The following is a 17,123-nucleotide window of genomic DNA, read 5'->3' on the forward strand; positions in this document are numbered from 1 at the left end:
ATGTTTTTCAAATTTGCAAAATAATCAGTAGAAGGGTACTGAAATATAGTAATTATCATTTACATTTCTTCTTCATCTAAAGAGTTATTTAGACAATCAGAAATAATAAACCAAATTGGTTGCCTTCACCACACTGGGCAAATCTTTGAATTTATAGTTCTCTGATAACACTTCTAGAAACAAAACTGAGAGTAAACTTCAGTTTAATTCATGAAACAACTGAAGTAGTGTTCTGGTTGCTAGAGACCATGACATATGTATGTTTGTGTATCTGTGTGTATAATAAGCATGTGTATGTGGGTGCAAAAGTCATATGTGAGCATCCATTTACACACACACATACATACACATATGTACAATGTTATATGCATACGTATACTTATATAAATGGTATTCACATAACATATGCATGCACATACACATACATTCTTACAGTTTTGCTAGCACACATATAGGCCTAAGTTCAACCATACAGGAAAAAGAACTGAGCTTTCTCTAATCCATAGATTCAGTTGTACCTTACGTGAGACAGGCTGCAGTTGTGAATCTTATATACATATGTAAATTGACCTATTTGAAGCTTTCTCTTTGAAAGTCAAGTGCATTTCTTTCTACTTTAGCTTTGGATTTAGCCAAAACTTACAGAATTTCCTGTGGCGTTTCTGTTTCAGGAGTTGATTTCCAGATGAAAACTTTGATTGTAGATGGTGAACGAACAGTTCTTCAGCTCTGGGATACAGCTGGGCAAGAGAGGCAAGTGCTTTTTTTTGAATTAAAGAATACAAATAAAGCCTCATAGGGTTAAGTATACTAATTATATTCATAATCTATTACTGTGCTTTAAGAAACTCCACTTGGAATTGCAATGTGCATGTAATACCAATAAAGATCATGTTTCTACCATCTCTTCCCATAAGTTTGTATCATTTGTATGAGAAAAAGGTCTTTGAGCCCTTTTTGAGCTGATGTTTGGTTGTGACAGCATGCTATGCAATGGAGACAAGGCAACATTGCTGAATGCAGTGTCGCTGTGGGGGGGGGTCTTAGTTTTGAAACAGAACATGATGGGCAAAGAGACCCTGTCAAATATTCTTGTTTGAAGGGCAACAGCAAAGGATAAGTGACAGATATATTTCTGGTGATTCCATATCTTAGATTTTTGACAATGACCAGAAGTATAAAGCATAAATTTTAATTTTATCTAACTCTCTGTGGGTCAAAATTTACTCAGTTGTACAATGAGTATGTTTGAGGGCCTGTGTCTGTACTATTCTTTGTGCTAAGCTTCAGTGATGACCATGGAGACACAATATGCCCTTGGTCATTGTAAATCTTACCTCACTGCTTTCCCTCTTTTTGGCCTTTTGGAAATTAGGCCACAGGCAAGAAACATCATATATTCAGGTTCCTCTGTACCTGCTCCTTATTATAATATCTCCTTTCACTTAAAGAACAAAACAAATGCAAAAATCTACTCATGCCTTTTCAGAACATAGTTCCTCAGCAGGCTTGCAGTCGCACCATTTGTGTCTTTGCATATATGTATATGTGAAAGTACACATGTGCATGTGAAGGGCATATGTCAATGTTGGATAGTTTTTCCGTCATTTATTACCTTGTTTATGAGACAGGTATTTGGTTTCCCTTCTGTCCATTTGCTAGTTCCTGGGGTTGAACTGTTTCTTTCATTATGCTTTTACAATTGTTGAGGCTAAATTTTATGGTTAGGTAACATTCTTGGAATCATCTGCTGGAGGAAAGAATGTGCTTTCTCCGTGATCACCAGGCCTCTGCTAAAGAAGTTTGTCACTAATACTTGTTGTTAAGGCTTTTATTTGTTGGAATTGGTTATAGAAAGTAAAAACTAAAGGGCATAATAGAGATGAAGTGCAAGGAAGGACCAGATGGCATGTTGATGATGAGCTTTTGCTTTGTCTTTACCAGATTCAGAAGTATTGCCAAATCTTACTTCAGAAAAGCAGATGGCGTCTTACTGCTGTATGATGTTACTTGTGAAAAAAGCTTTCTTAACGTACGAGAATGGGTGGATATGGTTGAGGTAAGGATTATAAGGGAGAAATAGAAAATTATGCAGGGGAGTCATGGACTGTCTTAAGAAATACCATTGCTTTTTGTTTGTTTTTACTGGGGTAAACATGATTAGGAGTGACTGGTCTGTGCTGTCAGGAAGACTGACATTTTCCAGTGGCAATTGGCAACCTTGTCTCTTCCCAGGATCATTTCTCAAGTTGAAGAAATTTCTGCAAGTAGATTTGGAAAACATCTTTATTCTTTGCTAGATATAATATAGAAACCCTGTGTAATGAAGTGGAAAAGCCACTTTTACAAACATGAAAGTAGTTGAACTGGATGTGCAATGTGGCAGAAATTTTAGAAACAGCTAAGACACCACTGAGGAGCTTAGTAGAGCTAAGATCCAAAGTTAAGCTTATTCTAGTTGTAATGTGGGAGCATTTAAATAAACCAAGATGCCATGGAAATATGAATTGGCATGTTAACATGTAGCATGGATGAAATCTATATCAAAGTGGCTATGTCTCCCCTTAAGGACCTTTCATATCATTTTGTTTTACAGTCAAAATTGGTAAAAGTACTAGGTTTACTGCCAGGTGTTACTAACAAGCATTAAAACAACAGGGTACTCTCTAGAAATTATAAACTCCAGGTAAATACAACTTCCCAAGTAAATAATATCATTTGTATTTTAAACATATTAAGTTACAGACATGGCTGAAGTCTAGTGTTTTCTGATCTCAAGTGTGCCTGTGGATTAATGTTTGCTTCTTGACTACAGAATTTATGGAAAAGATGCTGTGTTATTGGAATAATTCTTTGATGATGAAACATGAATATGCCTTGTTTTACCAAAATACCATATCTTAAATTTACTATAAATGAAATTAAAATTATTTAAAATTATTTACATTTCTGTAAATTTTTACTTGATAAAATTATCCATATATTACATTTATTTTTCTAACATCTGAAAAAATAAGAAAGAAACAAGCAATTTTTACATATTATGAGAACACAGGCATAGAAAATATATGGCACTTGCTTGAGTTCATAATACTAGTATGGAGGAATGGAATGGAGTCATAACCTTTTAATCAATATTGGTCATTGCTTTGGTAAGGTACAATAGTTAGCTACAAATTCATAGCAGTTGCCTTGAAACTAAAGGAACCTAAAGGAGCTTGTCTCTGCAAGAGAGCCTTCTACCATGTAATTGATCTCAGTGGGCTATACACTGAGTCCTGTGCCAAACATATTATCATTAATATTTGGGGCTTAGTCTTCCATTTTCATGCTGGTGTATGTTGAAGAAAATGCTCAGAAAATGGCAATTCAAAAGACAAGGGCCAAATGCTCAGAAAATGACAATTCAAAAGGCAAGGTCAGTCCAAGAGGAAAATGTCCTTACATTAAGTGAGGCACTGCAGATTCATATTACAAGTGAGCTCTTTAGCCACCCTTCCATTTTCTCATGAGATCAGAAAAGGAAGAAAATTGTAATTAAGATGAATTCCTGGAGATCTTACAGGAGAGAAAGGAGGTGTACATTGCATTTGAATTTCACTATAGAAAAAGAATGGCCAGAAAGAGACGTTCTCATGGCTATTTCTAAGATGAGGCATTAAAATTTCACAGTCCCTACTAATTGACTTAAAAAGAGTGACTCCTTTGCTAATTGCGACATGGAGAAGACAGCAGGCTAAAGGAAATAGTATTACAGGAAGTCCAGATATTGAAGAAGAGTAAAGTGGGTGGAGCCCAGGCCGGATGAGGCAATCTGTCATGATTGTAGTGCACTGTGCACTCTGTGTATAACTAGTCTCTTATCCTTTACTTTTTTATTATCAAAGAGTAGAACATTACCTAAGTGGGGCAATGCAGGCACTTTGGGTTCCAACATTCAGCTTTGCATGTTCTTATTTCATTTCTCTGAATTTTAGTGTTCTCACTGGCAAAAAGGAAGAAGGGTGACTATGCTTCAAGGCATATTGACTTTCAAAAACTTTACCTTAAATGTAAGCAATTTAATTATTGCAAATATTTGACATAGACAATGACAATAGCTGTGTATTCTGTCCTACAACTATAAACAATTATGAATACTAAATTGGCACCTTTAGAAAACTGGACAATGTCAGCTATTGGTAGCATGGTCACAGCTCTATAGTTGGTTCAGTGTTTGATGTATGTCCACTTCTTTTCCTTCTTCAAAGGATGGAGCCCAGAGAAGTGTTCCTATCATGTTAATAGGAAACAAGGCTGATCTTCGTGATTCTGCTAGTGCAGAGAAACAAAAGTGTATCTCAGCGTACCTTGGAGAAAAACTGGCCATGGTAAGAGTGTGTGTGTGTGTAGGGGGAGGTGGGGTCTCCAAAATGAGACAATATCATGATAGGTCATTGTTTTCAGAATTGGTGGCAGTCGTTACCCTGTGTGGTTCACTGTGCTGAGATGGTCCTTATCATGTGTTGTACCTCATCCTATATTGTACACTGTGCAGTTTATTGTTTTGGACATAACCCATACTCCTGTATTCTTTACTGTGCTGGACACAATCTTTACCTCTCTGTCTTACACTTTTTTTTTTTTAATAATTATCACCTCTAATAGGACGCTGTATTACACACAGTCCTCATGTTGTTGACTGTTTTAGGGACAGTTCACATCTGTTGACTTCATTGAGTTGAGAATTCAACTCATTCTTTCTTCTAGTTCCATGTGTTTGAGAAAGTAATTTCCCACTGTGGACTTCATTGTGTTGGGGATGTTTTTAATCCTGTGTTGTTACCAATTTTAGACACAGATCATATCACTGTGTCTATGTGGTTCACTATACTGGGGACATTTCTCACCCCTGCATATTGCACCTGTTGGAAACAGTCCTCACGCATGCTGTGTAGTTCACCAGGGTAGACACAATTCACATTTCTGTGTAGATGACTGTGATGTTGACCTTCTTCAACTTGTGTTGTTCTGTGTTGAAGACAACCTTCACCCCTATTTATTTTGGTGTGTTGAATGCAGTCCTCATCCTGTATAGAGGACTGTGTTATAAACTATTCTCACCCTGTGTTGAACTAGTCCTTACTTTTTATAACTGGCTGTGTTAGATATGGCCCTCATCCTATGTACTAATATACAGTAGTAGAAGACTGTCCAACACATTGTGTTGGACCCAATGTCTTACCCTTTTTCTTACACTTTGTTAGAGATAATTTTCACCTTGACTAGTTTCCTGTGTTTCACATAGTCTTTACATTGTGTGGTTGGCTGTTTTAGGGACAATTAAGAAACCTGTCTGTTTCTTACCTTACCCCTTGTAGTTTGCTATGTTGTATTTTTCACCACTGTGTAATACACTGTGTAAAAGACAGTCTGAGCATGTGGTTGATAGTGTTGGACACTGTCTTCATCCTGTGTAGTTGACTGTTTCTAGGACAGTCTTCTTTGTATTGGAGTTAGTCCTCATGCCTGCAGAGTTTACTGTATTGTAAGTCATAACTCCTGTGTCTGGCTATATTGGGAAGAGTCTTCACCATGTGTGGTTTTGCCTCTGTTGGAAACAATCTTCACTCTTATGCAGTTTATTCTTCAGGAGGCAGGGTCATTCTTTCCCCTTTATATTATTCACTTTGTTAGTCCAGTAGTTACCCCTTTTTTTTTCTAACTTGGAAACAGTGAACTTCTTGTTGGAGACAATCCTTTTCCTGTATACTTTGCTCCCAGGAGCATAGCCTTTCATCTACATAGCTTGTTTTCCAATATGATACTTAACTTTTTCATTCATATGCCAGGAGTTTTCCACTTAGCCTCTTTCAGACCTACAATCTAGACCTGGCATCTCTTAGCATCAATCTCAGTTCTCAAGTTGCTCCCTCAAACATCTTTTGACTTACTCCTGAAATCCTCAAAATTTACATTATTTCTTCCTGTCATTTCTGTCATATATAATCATCAAGTGTACTGTTTCTACTGCACATGTATATTTGTGAATTGTATAGATTTCTTTTTGTCAGTTTGCTTATGTAAAAGTAGTGGAATATTTTATCTCTTGGTGCTACCTAGTAGCCATCAAATCCTTCCCTTACACCAAATGGTAATAATTAATCCTCACCCAAGGTTTATGCATCTGTAATTGTCCTTTATTAAAAGAATCTGCCTCCACCTTATTTTACAATAACATACAAACATAACTGTTAGACTTTTGGCAAGTACAAACAAGCAAACAAACAACAAAAAATGAAAACAAACAAAAAACTCTGAGGTATTATTACAGCAAGACCTGATGGACACTTTTCAGAATTAGAAACAACTTAATGATTACCAAAGCATCCAAAACAAAAATAGAAGTTGGAGTGAGACAGACAATCTAGTTATTAGTAAGAACAAGTATAGACATCCTGAGATTAGTTGGAATTTAGATAACTGGAGAAATACAGAGAAGAGCCAGGTGCCTGGGGATTTATGGGGTAAAGATGTGATTAACATAAAAATGGAAGATTACCTCAACTTGACATTAAGCAGGTTATGGTTGGCTATGGAAAATCAGTTGAACATTACCTCAGAAAGGATGTAATTTAAATGTTAGAAGCAGAGGAGCAATACAAGGAACTATGCAAGGGCAACCAGTGGAGTCTATGGACTAGAACATTTCACTTCAGCAACACAAGAGCTCTGTACTCTGATGGGAGAAGCTGAGAATAAGATGAAGGAAGCATTAGCCATTGGACCAGGCAAACATACCTTATTCCCTTTTCAGAGACAGAGTCTTGCTATCTAGTCAAGGATATCCTAGTACTTACAACTGACATGATACTGAAAACATCCTTTTGATAGAGGTATAATTCCTAACTTGCTACCTTAAGCTGTCATTTTTATCTGCCTCAAATTCTTTGAAGAGAATATGCAGAATTATGTCCTTGATTATTGAAACGCAATTTTACATTTTTTAAAAATATAATATAAAAGACTTCTGATTAGGAACTCATTCTAGTATTACTATTTAGACTGGTTTGTTTTGTTTGCTTGTTTGGGGCAAGGTCTCATGTATCAGGCTGGATATGAAAGTCTGCTTACACCTTTTTAGTGCTGATATTCCAGGAACACTCCAGTACACCTGGACAATCAGATCTATTTTGTTGTTGTTGTTGTTGTTTATAAGTCCTGAGACTCTAATTTTACTTTTTGTAGTTATTACTCAGCATTCTCTCTATATACATATACATAAATAGTTGTTTTACTAGGCAGTGTTTCTCTTTGTAGTACTGACTGCCCTAGAATTCATTCAGTATACCAAGCTGGCCTCAAACTTTGAGATCAGTCTGCTTCTGCCTCCAAAGTGATGGGATTAAAGGTGTGTGCTATCATAATTGGCTAGGAAGAAATGTTTTTAATTCAGTAATTTAAATATCAGGGAATCTAATCAAAGCCTGCGCTGAACTGTGTGTACTTCCTTTCTACAGACGTATGGGGCATTATTCTGTGAAACAAGTGCCAAAGACGGATCCAATGTCGTTGAAGCTGTTCTCCATCTTGCTCGGTAAAGTTGGCCTTGTGTTTAGAAAAATCAGATTTTTCACTTACCTGATGGATATGATGAATCTCTCTATTATAGCTTTCAGTTAAAATATCTGCTGTAGAACATAGTTCTGTCTTTCGTGGTAAGGAAAACACTACATGTATCTATTATAAAATTAGTATAAATTCTTGTTCATTGTTGACATTGACTAGATATTTTTACTACTGAACAAAAGAGATGTAGCTGCAGAATTTTTGAACATTTTGTAAAATATCACCAGGAATGATAATAATTGACTTGTAGAATCATCTCCTGAAAACAAAATTTAAACACAACTAGCTATTATTAGCATATCTATTATAAAATTTTGCTAATCAAATGGAATATACAGAACAAAAAAGGAAATTGCATATCATAACAGTTGGAATCACTGCCCGAATTGCTCAGTGTATAATTATTAAAGGAAAGCAGTGGTGTGGAGAATAATTAACATTTTGCATGTGGATTATAACAAAACTTATCATTAGAAGACTTGCATAAAAACGTGTATGGCAGTTCTTCAAGTACTGCAAGACATAACAGTACTCTCTCCCTGATTTATATTTTCTGCTTGGTGTGTTTTTTAGTTAGGTTTTTGTCAACTTGATACAAGCTGTTGCCATTTGTAAAGGGGGAGTCTCAACTTAGACAGTACTCCTACCATATTAGTACATGGGAAAACTTCTAGGGCATTTTCTTTATTAATGATTGATTTGGTACCACTCTGCATGCTACCACCGCTAGACATTTGATTATCTGGCTGTGTGGTACTGGATTATATAAGAAAACAAGCTGAGCAAGAAATGAGGGGAAAACCATTAAGCAACATTTCTTCATGGTATCTGCTTCAGTTTCTGCCTCCAGGTCACTCTCCTGTCCTCCGTGATGGTCTGTGGTGTGGAACTGTAAGCTCAAGTAAAGTCATTCTTCCCCAGGTTCCTTCTGACCATGCTGACTTGTCACAGTGATAGTAATCCTAACTAAGATACAAATTTGTACCAAAAAGTTAACTATTGACGCCACCTTTACATGGGTTCTGGGGATCAAACTTAAGTTCTCAGGCTGGTATGGAAGGTGCTGTACTCTTGAGTTATCTCACTAGTTCTCAAGTCTATTTTTAAATGGAGGCCTATTTAACTCTGGAGTCATTCACATATCTCTGCTTCATTGTAGACATCTCTAATCTGTACAATGAGAAAGAGGACTGAATATTTAATATTTTTAGAGAATTTTATACTTGAATACTGTTTTTATCTTATTTCTATGATTCCCTCTCTCTGCTCCCACTCCTCCATTGTCTTCCTGACTCCCTCTCAAATTCATGTCTTTAGTTTTTCTAGACACACACACACACACACACACACACCTTACTACTGAGCCCTTTTAATGTTGATTATATGCAGATATATTTGGGATCAACCACTTGGGGTTGGATAACCTATCATGGAGCTCGTCCCATCTCTAATGAAGTGCTATAGGCAATCGTGGCTTCTGAAGGAGGGATCTCTCAGTTCTTTTAGGGAGCTGTCTTAGTTAAGTTTCTATTGCTGTGAAAAGCCACCATGATAAAGGCAACTTGTTGAAGGAAGATTTTTAGGGCCCTTACGGGTTCCTGAGGCTTAAGAGTTCATTACCATCATCACAACAGGGATGTTTGGCAGTAGAAAGGCATAGTGGCTGGAGATAGAAACAGAGCTGAGCGTTATCATGTCAAATCTTAAACAGAAATCAGAGCGCAAACATGAATGGCACCCAGGTTTTGAAACCTCAAAGTCTGCTAAGAGTGACATCCTCCAGTAGGGTCACACCTCTTAAACCTACCTAAGCAGTACTACCATCTGAAGATCAAGTGTTCACATGCTTGAGAATGTGGGCGACATTTAATTTAAACAACCACAATTCAACCAATTCCAATGCCAGTATCTTCTAGAAGCACCTTGGTTCCTATAAGACACTAGCCAGATGGTTTAAGTAGAAACCCATGACCCTGAAATTATTTATCTAGATATCTATCGCTCCCTCTGAGTTTTGTAGTTAACAGCCTGTAATTTGGCATAGATGAGACATTTGTATAATGTTGGAGTTATCAAGGCTTTGTATTGTGAACTGTGTTAATCTCCTTTTCCTGTAATTAATCTCCACAGGTAAGTAAGCATATATTTCACTTTTGTTGTAATTCCTTTCTCCATTCTCACAGGGAAGTAAAGAAAAGGACAGAGGATGATGACAGCAAATCCATTACGAGTCTAGTCGGATCCACTTCCAGAAAGTCACTGCAGATGAAGAACTGTTGCAATGGCTAAATCGCAGCTATCTTTAGTTCATAAAGTGCTTGTTTCCAAAATACTGATCGTGGGACCCTAGTTCTCAATGGAGTGGTGCATTATACAACACCGGCCAATGAAGAATTTCAACCTGGCAAATTGAGCCACGCTTGTCTGTCCTCAGGAACCTCAGGCTTTCTTTGTTCTATCTCAGTGAACTACTTGGGTTGTCTGACCCCTATAGATCACTAAGAGGGAATGTGTTAATGATTTTAATATAATATGGTAAAATAAAATTACACTTTCAGATCAAAACTATTGAGAACCCACTGATAAAATAAAATTACTTCATAAGAAAATTGACTTTGTAGTTAACCTGTGACAGTGTTTGCTTAAAAATTTGGATGCAAGAGCTTAATACTTTGTTTTATGGAAATCAGTGTTTAATACAAAGAACAAGGAAACTGGTAGGCTGTTATATATTATTGCTTTAAACCATGGATGCTATCAGATAGCATGAATATTTTTCATTTGTCCAATCAGCTTTGCTGTTACCTAATCTTATAATACTGGGTATGCCCAGGCCATATTAGACCTCTTCTGCTCTGTAAAATAAGGAAGTTAGTGACCAGTGTATATTAGATTCTCTAGTATTTTAAGAAGCAGGAAGGGCACAGTGGTTCACAGTACTAAGGACCCTGTGAAGTATGCCTTTTGATATAGAGGTATTGGGTTTTCAAATTTCTGAAGAAAGAATTTATTTGAGAAATTGGAAATATTTTAGATGTCAATGTAAATAAAAATACTTTGTGAAAAAAGAAAGAATGTTTAAAAATGTATGTAATAAATATACAATATCAAGAGTACTTGTGAAGTCTGAGGCTTAAATTGTATGTGAAAATTTTAGTGAAGATATTTATAACACATACTACCTAAAGAAAAATGCTACAAAAATGTATTTCACCTACTGACTTCCAGAGGCTGAGAGTAGTTGGCACTAATGGCCAAAGGATATGTGCCTTCTTAGGAGGATGACCACAGTCTTCTAAAATTAGATTAGAAGTAGTAGCATAAATTGGAATATGCTAGAAAACACCAAACTTTGTATTTGTAAAGGATAAGTTTTATGAATCTGAATATGTTTCATAGACAAACACAGTGTAGTAACAACATTTTACCAAATGACTATATTGTTGCTAATTTACATTGACCTGTAATTTAGAACTTTATCTGTAGCATAATGGCAGTTCCTAAGCTCCTATCGTCAAGCATTTCTTTTCTCTTTAATGAATATTGGGAGATTGTTATTAGGCATGATTTTGGAAAGTACCCTATTGAAAAGAGAATTACATTTAAATGTTAGTCAGTACTTTGAATAATGTGACTTCTGACTGCTTATCACCCAGGACATGGTTAGTCTTGCTTTTCGTCTGGAACTTTGAATACCTCCCACTCCTTCTGACCAAAATATCTTTAAGAGGCAAAGGCCTTTCTATCTGACCCAGGATGGGCAAGCAAAAATAGCATTACCGGTAGTCAGAACCAGTAAGATAATTCTTAATGAGCGATATTTTGGTTCATACAGGTCTAGACTTTGAATAGCTTACCCAGAACATAAATATTACTGGTTACTTATGTGAATTGTATTATGTATGTTCAAACATTCCTTTTTGATGAACTAAAAAAATTCACTGGGCTAGCAATGTGTCTCAGGAAGTAAAAGTACTTGTTGCCCAAGCTTGCCAACCCAAAATTTGTGCCTGAACTCACAGTGGAAGGGGAGAATGAATTCCTGAAATTGGTTTCTGACATTTACAAATGTCTGCCATAGTGGCCAAATGATACATGTGCACGCATAGAGCAATAAATAATTATTTTTAAATAACATTCCATTTTGGCAAACACTTTTGTGCTTTTGATTTTTGTTAACAAATTTTAAATACTTTCAGCTTTATTTCTTTTTCCTAATGGGGAATTGATTAGGTACCATTATACACAAAAGCCACATCGATTGAATCTTTAGTAACTACATACAAATGGCTATTTTATGTTTGGAATCCCAGTTAACAGGTTACATGTCTGACAAAAAATAATAGTTGGTGAGAAATTGATACAGACATCAGGTGAGAGTAGTTATTATTTATGTAACTTTTTTTTTGTTAATTTGTAACATAGATGTTTGCCTTAGAGAGTGGAGTTCTAGACAAGGGTGAATCTTATATATTAATAGATGGTACATGTGTGCCACTGGCTAAACACACTCTGGTAGCATGCATGTCACCATGTTCTCTTCATTCTCATGTTATTTACCTCATAAGTGTTTTTTTTTCTTCTATACTTTGCAAAAAGAGAGAGAGAGAGAGCGATTGTTAATGCAGAAGTTCTGTGTGGGGTTTTGCCTCTAGTTGTGGATCGAGAACATCTATGTTGACTAGAAAGTTGTCTAGGTAACGTGAACAAGTCAACATCTTCAGTAATCCAAATTTAAAATATTCAAAGTAGAGGTTTCTATCTCTTCTTAACAAACTTGTTTAAGGAAAAGAAATGCAAAACTCTTTTTTAGGTGACTTTCTGGGAGACAGTATTTTGATTTCTCGAAAGTGTTCCCCAGTTTAAGGGCAAAATAATGCTTTCAATTTAAGCTTACTTTAATGTATTCACACATTTTTTTCAAGCATCTTATTTTGCATCCATTTTTCCTTAGACAACTTTTAAAATCACAATGATGCTATATCCACATTTAAATGCACTTTATCATACTAGATAATATTTTAATCTCATTATGGAAAATAATGTTGGAAAAGTAGGTATTTTTTCATTGTTACCTTCTAGGCCTATTCATTTTCATAATTTATTTTTCTACTTGCTGCTTTATACAATATTGTGTAACATTTGATTATTTAATACTAAGTGTAATTTGAATAAATGCAGACTGTTCTCCCTCTTCTAAAGATAAAGTTGAGGTTAAGGATTTATTTTCATATTTATATAGAGATTAACCTCAGAATATTAGTCTTTTAGGTTTTTGCTGTATATACATGTAAGAAGTAATGTTTGTATATGGCAGGTAAACAATTGAGAAATGAGTCACTGTTATATGATTTTAATGTATGTGGTTTACATTTTTCATAGTTTGAGTTGTGTTTTATTTAAACTGTTTATATCTTTTCAAACCATCAATAATGATACCACAAAGTATAATTGCATACATATGCAAATATCTAAGGAGTTATAAAAGTCATGTCTTGTAAATGCAATAAAGTGTGCTTATTTTGGTCCTTGAACAGTTTCCTGAGCTTTTTGTGGGTATTCTGAAGTGGATGATTCTGCAGTGTATGTAGGAGACAGTACTTCTTTTTTGGACATACCATTCCTACAGTGGAAGAAATAAAATGAATAAATGTGTGGCAGTTGGTAGCTAGTAGAGGGCAACAAGGAGGTCACCAAGGACACTAGAAGACCAATTAGACTTTTGTAATAGCCTTACTGGATGAGATATATCTATTCTTTTATTAAAAAAATAAATTTGAAAATTTCATAGCTTTACACTGTATTTTCACTTCTAGTCCACGTCTCTTCCCTCTGATTCCCTCCCCCTCATGTCCTCTGCACTTTGTGGCCACTTTCATGGACTCTTTTACTTTATTTTTACACACATACACTTCTGCTGACTCTGTGCAGTGTTTCTAGTCTGTATACACATTTTTAGGGAGGAACAATGCTTAATAAGACTGAACCTCCCACTTCCAGGGGTTATTGTCTATAAATTTTAATCTGTGGTTGGGGCCTTGTCATCCTACTATCAGTACAGAGAAACAATTGTGTCTGACAAATGAAGAATACACTAACTTAAGAATTGATAAGAAAAATGTAGTACAATGGAGTACTACACAGCAAAAAAAATAATGAAGTCTTAAATATTGCAGGAAAATGAATGGACCTAGAAAACACTGTTTCGAGTGAGGTAACCCAGAAACAGAAAAAAAATTATCACATGTACTCATCCATAAGTGGTTTTTAATCATAAAGCCAAGAAAACCAGCATACAAATCACAATCCCAGAGAGTTTAGACAACAATGAGGACACTAAAATAGACATACATAGATCTAATCTACATGGGAAGTAGAAAAGGACAAGATCTCCTGAGTAAATTGGGAGTATGGGGACCTTGGGGGAGGGTTTAGAGAGAGGAGAGACAGGGAGGGGAGCAGAGAAAAATGTAGAGCTCAATAAAAATCAATAAAAAAATTAGTGGGATTTCCACCCCCTTTAGTAAATTTAAAAAAAATGTAATTTGATATTCAAATATAATGCCTGAAAAATTTTGTGGGTCTTTAAAATTTGTGAAGAACAAAGAATGGTAGTAGAATTCAATTTGAGAGATCATAGAGAGAAACCATCAGGAAAGTGTGTGAACGCTTTTCTTTTCCCTAAACCCCCTCAGACAGAAAATCTCTGGCTTTAGGCCAACTCCATGGATGTCTTCAGTACCTGGATAAGTCTAGAAGCTGGCTCTCCATAGTCTGTGGTATAAGAATTATATTTATCCTACATCAAATAGACAAAAATTCACAAAGGAGTAAAGTCCCCAAAGAAGCATATCATTTGCAAATTTGAACTTTTTTTTTTAGATTTTGATTTTAAGCTATATTTTCATATCTGAAAATTAAAAAAAAGTGTAACAATAATTGCAATTACAGGGTAAAAATATTTCAAGAGCAAATTTCTGGGAATAGCTTTTTTTCCTGTTTTTACTGTTTTCCATTTATGTGTCCTTTTATGAATTAATCTCATAATTTTCTATAGTAAGAGAATTTAGGTAAAAAGCTATTAGCTTGTTCTTTCTGTGACAGCCCATCAGTAACATTGGTGGGAACAAGAAGGACAGATGAAGGGCACTTTTCTGTTTTATAATACCTCATTTGCACTTCATGCTGTAGAAAGGAACCTACATGTTGCTAATGATGAGCCTGTTCGGAGTTAACTTTTAACAAGTGAAGAAGAATGCAAGTCTTAGCAACCATGGCCTTGGGATATGTGAAGCTTCTGCTACACAGAGAGAAACAGTAATGAAGAAAATTACAAGAGGTGTGTTGGAACACAGTCAAAACAGTGATGCATGGTGAGCAGTGCCTTGGTGAACTGTGAGAGGGGCTCCAGGGGAAAGGCAGAGGGTCTTTTACCTCAGGTGCATTTTATTCCCTGGATTGTTCTCACATGTGATTCCATACCTCCTGTGACACTCACATTTAATTTATGGGGTATGTTTATTTATTTTGGATTTCAAAACACAGCCATGGGACAATCTGGACAGTGTACCCTGAATATGGATATGATCTTCTGCCTAGTTTTTGTGCTTTCCCAGATATAATCTATAGTACATACCAGGAAATTGTGTCTAAATTGGTCTGTCCTGAGAAAGTCCTGGGAAATGGACACTTTGTTAATATTTAAATATGTGCTTATTGACATTTATTTATATGCTTTTCTGACCAGCTTGTTCTGAACTCAAGCAATATTCCTCAAATCATTTTCTTTGTTTCATTCATGTGTAAAAGTACACTGACACTGGAGTGAGGTTGTTTATAGCATTAGACTGCAGTCTGTCTCATTCTTCAGATCTCAGGTCTAGCAGACAAGATCCTCACAGGTCTGATGAAAATTTGTTAGAACTATAAGAGGGAAGCATCATCATCATGGATCTAAGACCAGACTGAATACATAGCTAGAGGAAAGGACCATACTCTGCAGAGGGTGGGGATACTTGAAGTTCAGATCATATCTCAATAAACCCTTAATTGAATGATTTTCAACCTGAGCTTTAGAAAGCCCTTACATATTGGGATGATCCAATTTTAAAATTAACAACCTGTTAACAATAAACTCTTAATTTTAAAGATGTTTCTATGTCAGAGAGAAGTGAATAAGAAGTATAGGTAACACAGCAGAAGCCACCCCTATCAGGGGTATCTGCATTTGTGTTTTTGGAGACCTCTCCACTATTCCACTAGGGATTCTTTTTAAGCATATTTTTCTAATCATTCTACTCCCTTAGAATTTTAATGCCACAGTTATATTTCATGTCTTTTACATAATGGATACATCTGTGCCTTCTACATTAAAAAAGACTCCCTGTCCTCTTCCACCTCCCCACAAAGCTGTTTTGCCCCTTGGAGCCCATTTAGCTCCTGTTGATAGTTTATAATATATAGGAAGTGAACTGGGAAAGCCTGGATTAATGACAGAGATAATTTGTATAGCACAGGCTTGCCATAAACTTTATTTTTGTCATTTTCTGATATTGTTATATTTATATATTCTCCGACACCTTAAATATTTTCTCTGGGAATGAGTATTAAGTAAACAATCAAGACAAAGATAAAATAAAGTCCAGCCAATTAAAGCACATTGGTCTCTAAGCCAGTCTGACTTTACTCCTGCCTGTCTCCTCCAGTTTACTTGACTTATGTGAGTTCTAGTTGGTCCTGACCCTGGAGTTCTCCCTGTCTGAATTCCCATTAGTCTCTGTTGTCTGAGAACGTCCATTGCTTGGGGTAGTGCTATGACCGCCCATCTCTCACTTGGCACCTTAGCTGGCTAGAGTCTACCATCTTGTGGCCAGGCCTGTCATGTTAACAGAATCACATACCTCACAGCTTCAGAAACTACCTGGATATCAGGAGGAATGCTATAACTATTTTCTTATAGCATAGTACTTAAACAGGAATGTCAGTAGCAACTTTTTACTTTTGTTGGCTTTGGAGGATTTGTTTCCTTTATAGATTTTTCTTCATTCAGTGATTTCTTGATTCTTTTGTTCAATTATTTTCAATTCATCTAGACAAGAGAAACAAACCCTAGTATTTAATAGACTTTAGTATTAAGAATAGACTTAGAAGTTTCATATTCCCCCACCTTTTTCCACACTTCTAGGCAGTTTAACTTATTATTATATCTGAATGGCTTGAGGTTTAAGAATTAATATTACCAAGTGAATATGTAGCATAAACTGTGGCAATTTTGGCCAAAATTTACAGTGATCTCTTCTTCACATTCACCTTCGAGAATGTTTGCCAGGTACAACAAACAGATACCAAGCTTAACAATCATTGAAGATGAGCTTTGCTTCCGCTGGCTGTGGGGTTTTTCTATTTTATGAGTAAGATTCTTATTACTGAAGTATTCCAGGCTTTTTTTGTCTTTTTTTTTTTATTGAAAGAAAAAAAAATTTCCGCCTCCTCCCAGCCTCCCATAACCCTCCCCC

General features: G+C 35.9%; 1 protein-coding gene across 1 annotated transcript in view; it reads left to right on the plus strand.

The window, feature by feature from the left end:
* The window catches only part of Rasef (RAS and EF-hand domain containing), a 57,904-nt gene extending 46,170 nt beyond the window's left edge, over nucleotides 1-11,734 (plus strand). Inside the window, exons 13-17 of the mRNA XM_050123932.1 lie at nucleotides 672-753; nucleotides 1,945-2,059; nucleotides 4,251-4,370; nucleotides 7,500-7,576; nucleotides 9,792-11,734. Coding sequence (XP_049979889.1) covers nucleotides 672-753; nucleotides 1,945-2,059; nucleotides 4,251-4,370; nucleotides 7,500-7,576; nucleotides 9,792-9,897 — 500 coding nt within the window. The 3' untranslated portion in view covers nucleotides 9,898-11,734. The remainder of the gene's footprint in view (nucleotides 1-671; nucleotides 754-1,944; nucleotides 2,060-4,250; nucleotides 4,371-7,499; nucleotides 7,577-9,791) is intronic.
* Nucleotides 11,735-17,123: the final 5,389 nt, after the last annotated feature.

The sequence above is a fragment of the Alexandromys fortis genome, unplaced genomic scaffold (genome assembly GCF_014885135.2).
Source record: "Alexandromys fortis isolate MF-2015 unplaced genomic scaffold, M_Fortis_MF-2015_v1.1 scaffold_166, whole genome shotgun sequence".
NCBI classification, from domain to species: Eukaryota; Metazoa; Chordata; class Mammalia; order Rodentia; family Cricetidae; genus Alexandromys; species Alexandromys fortis.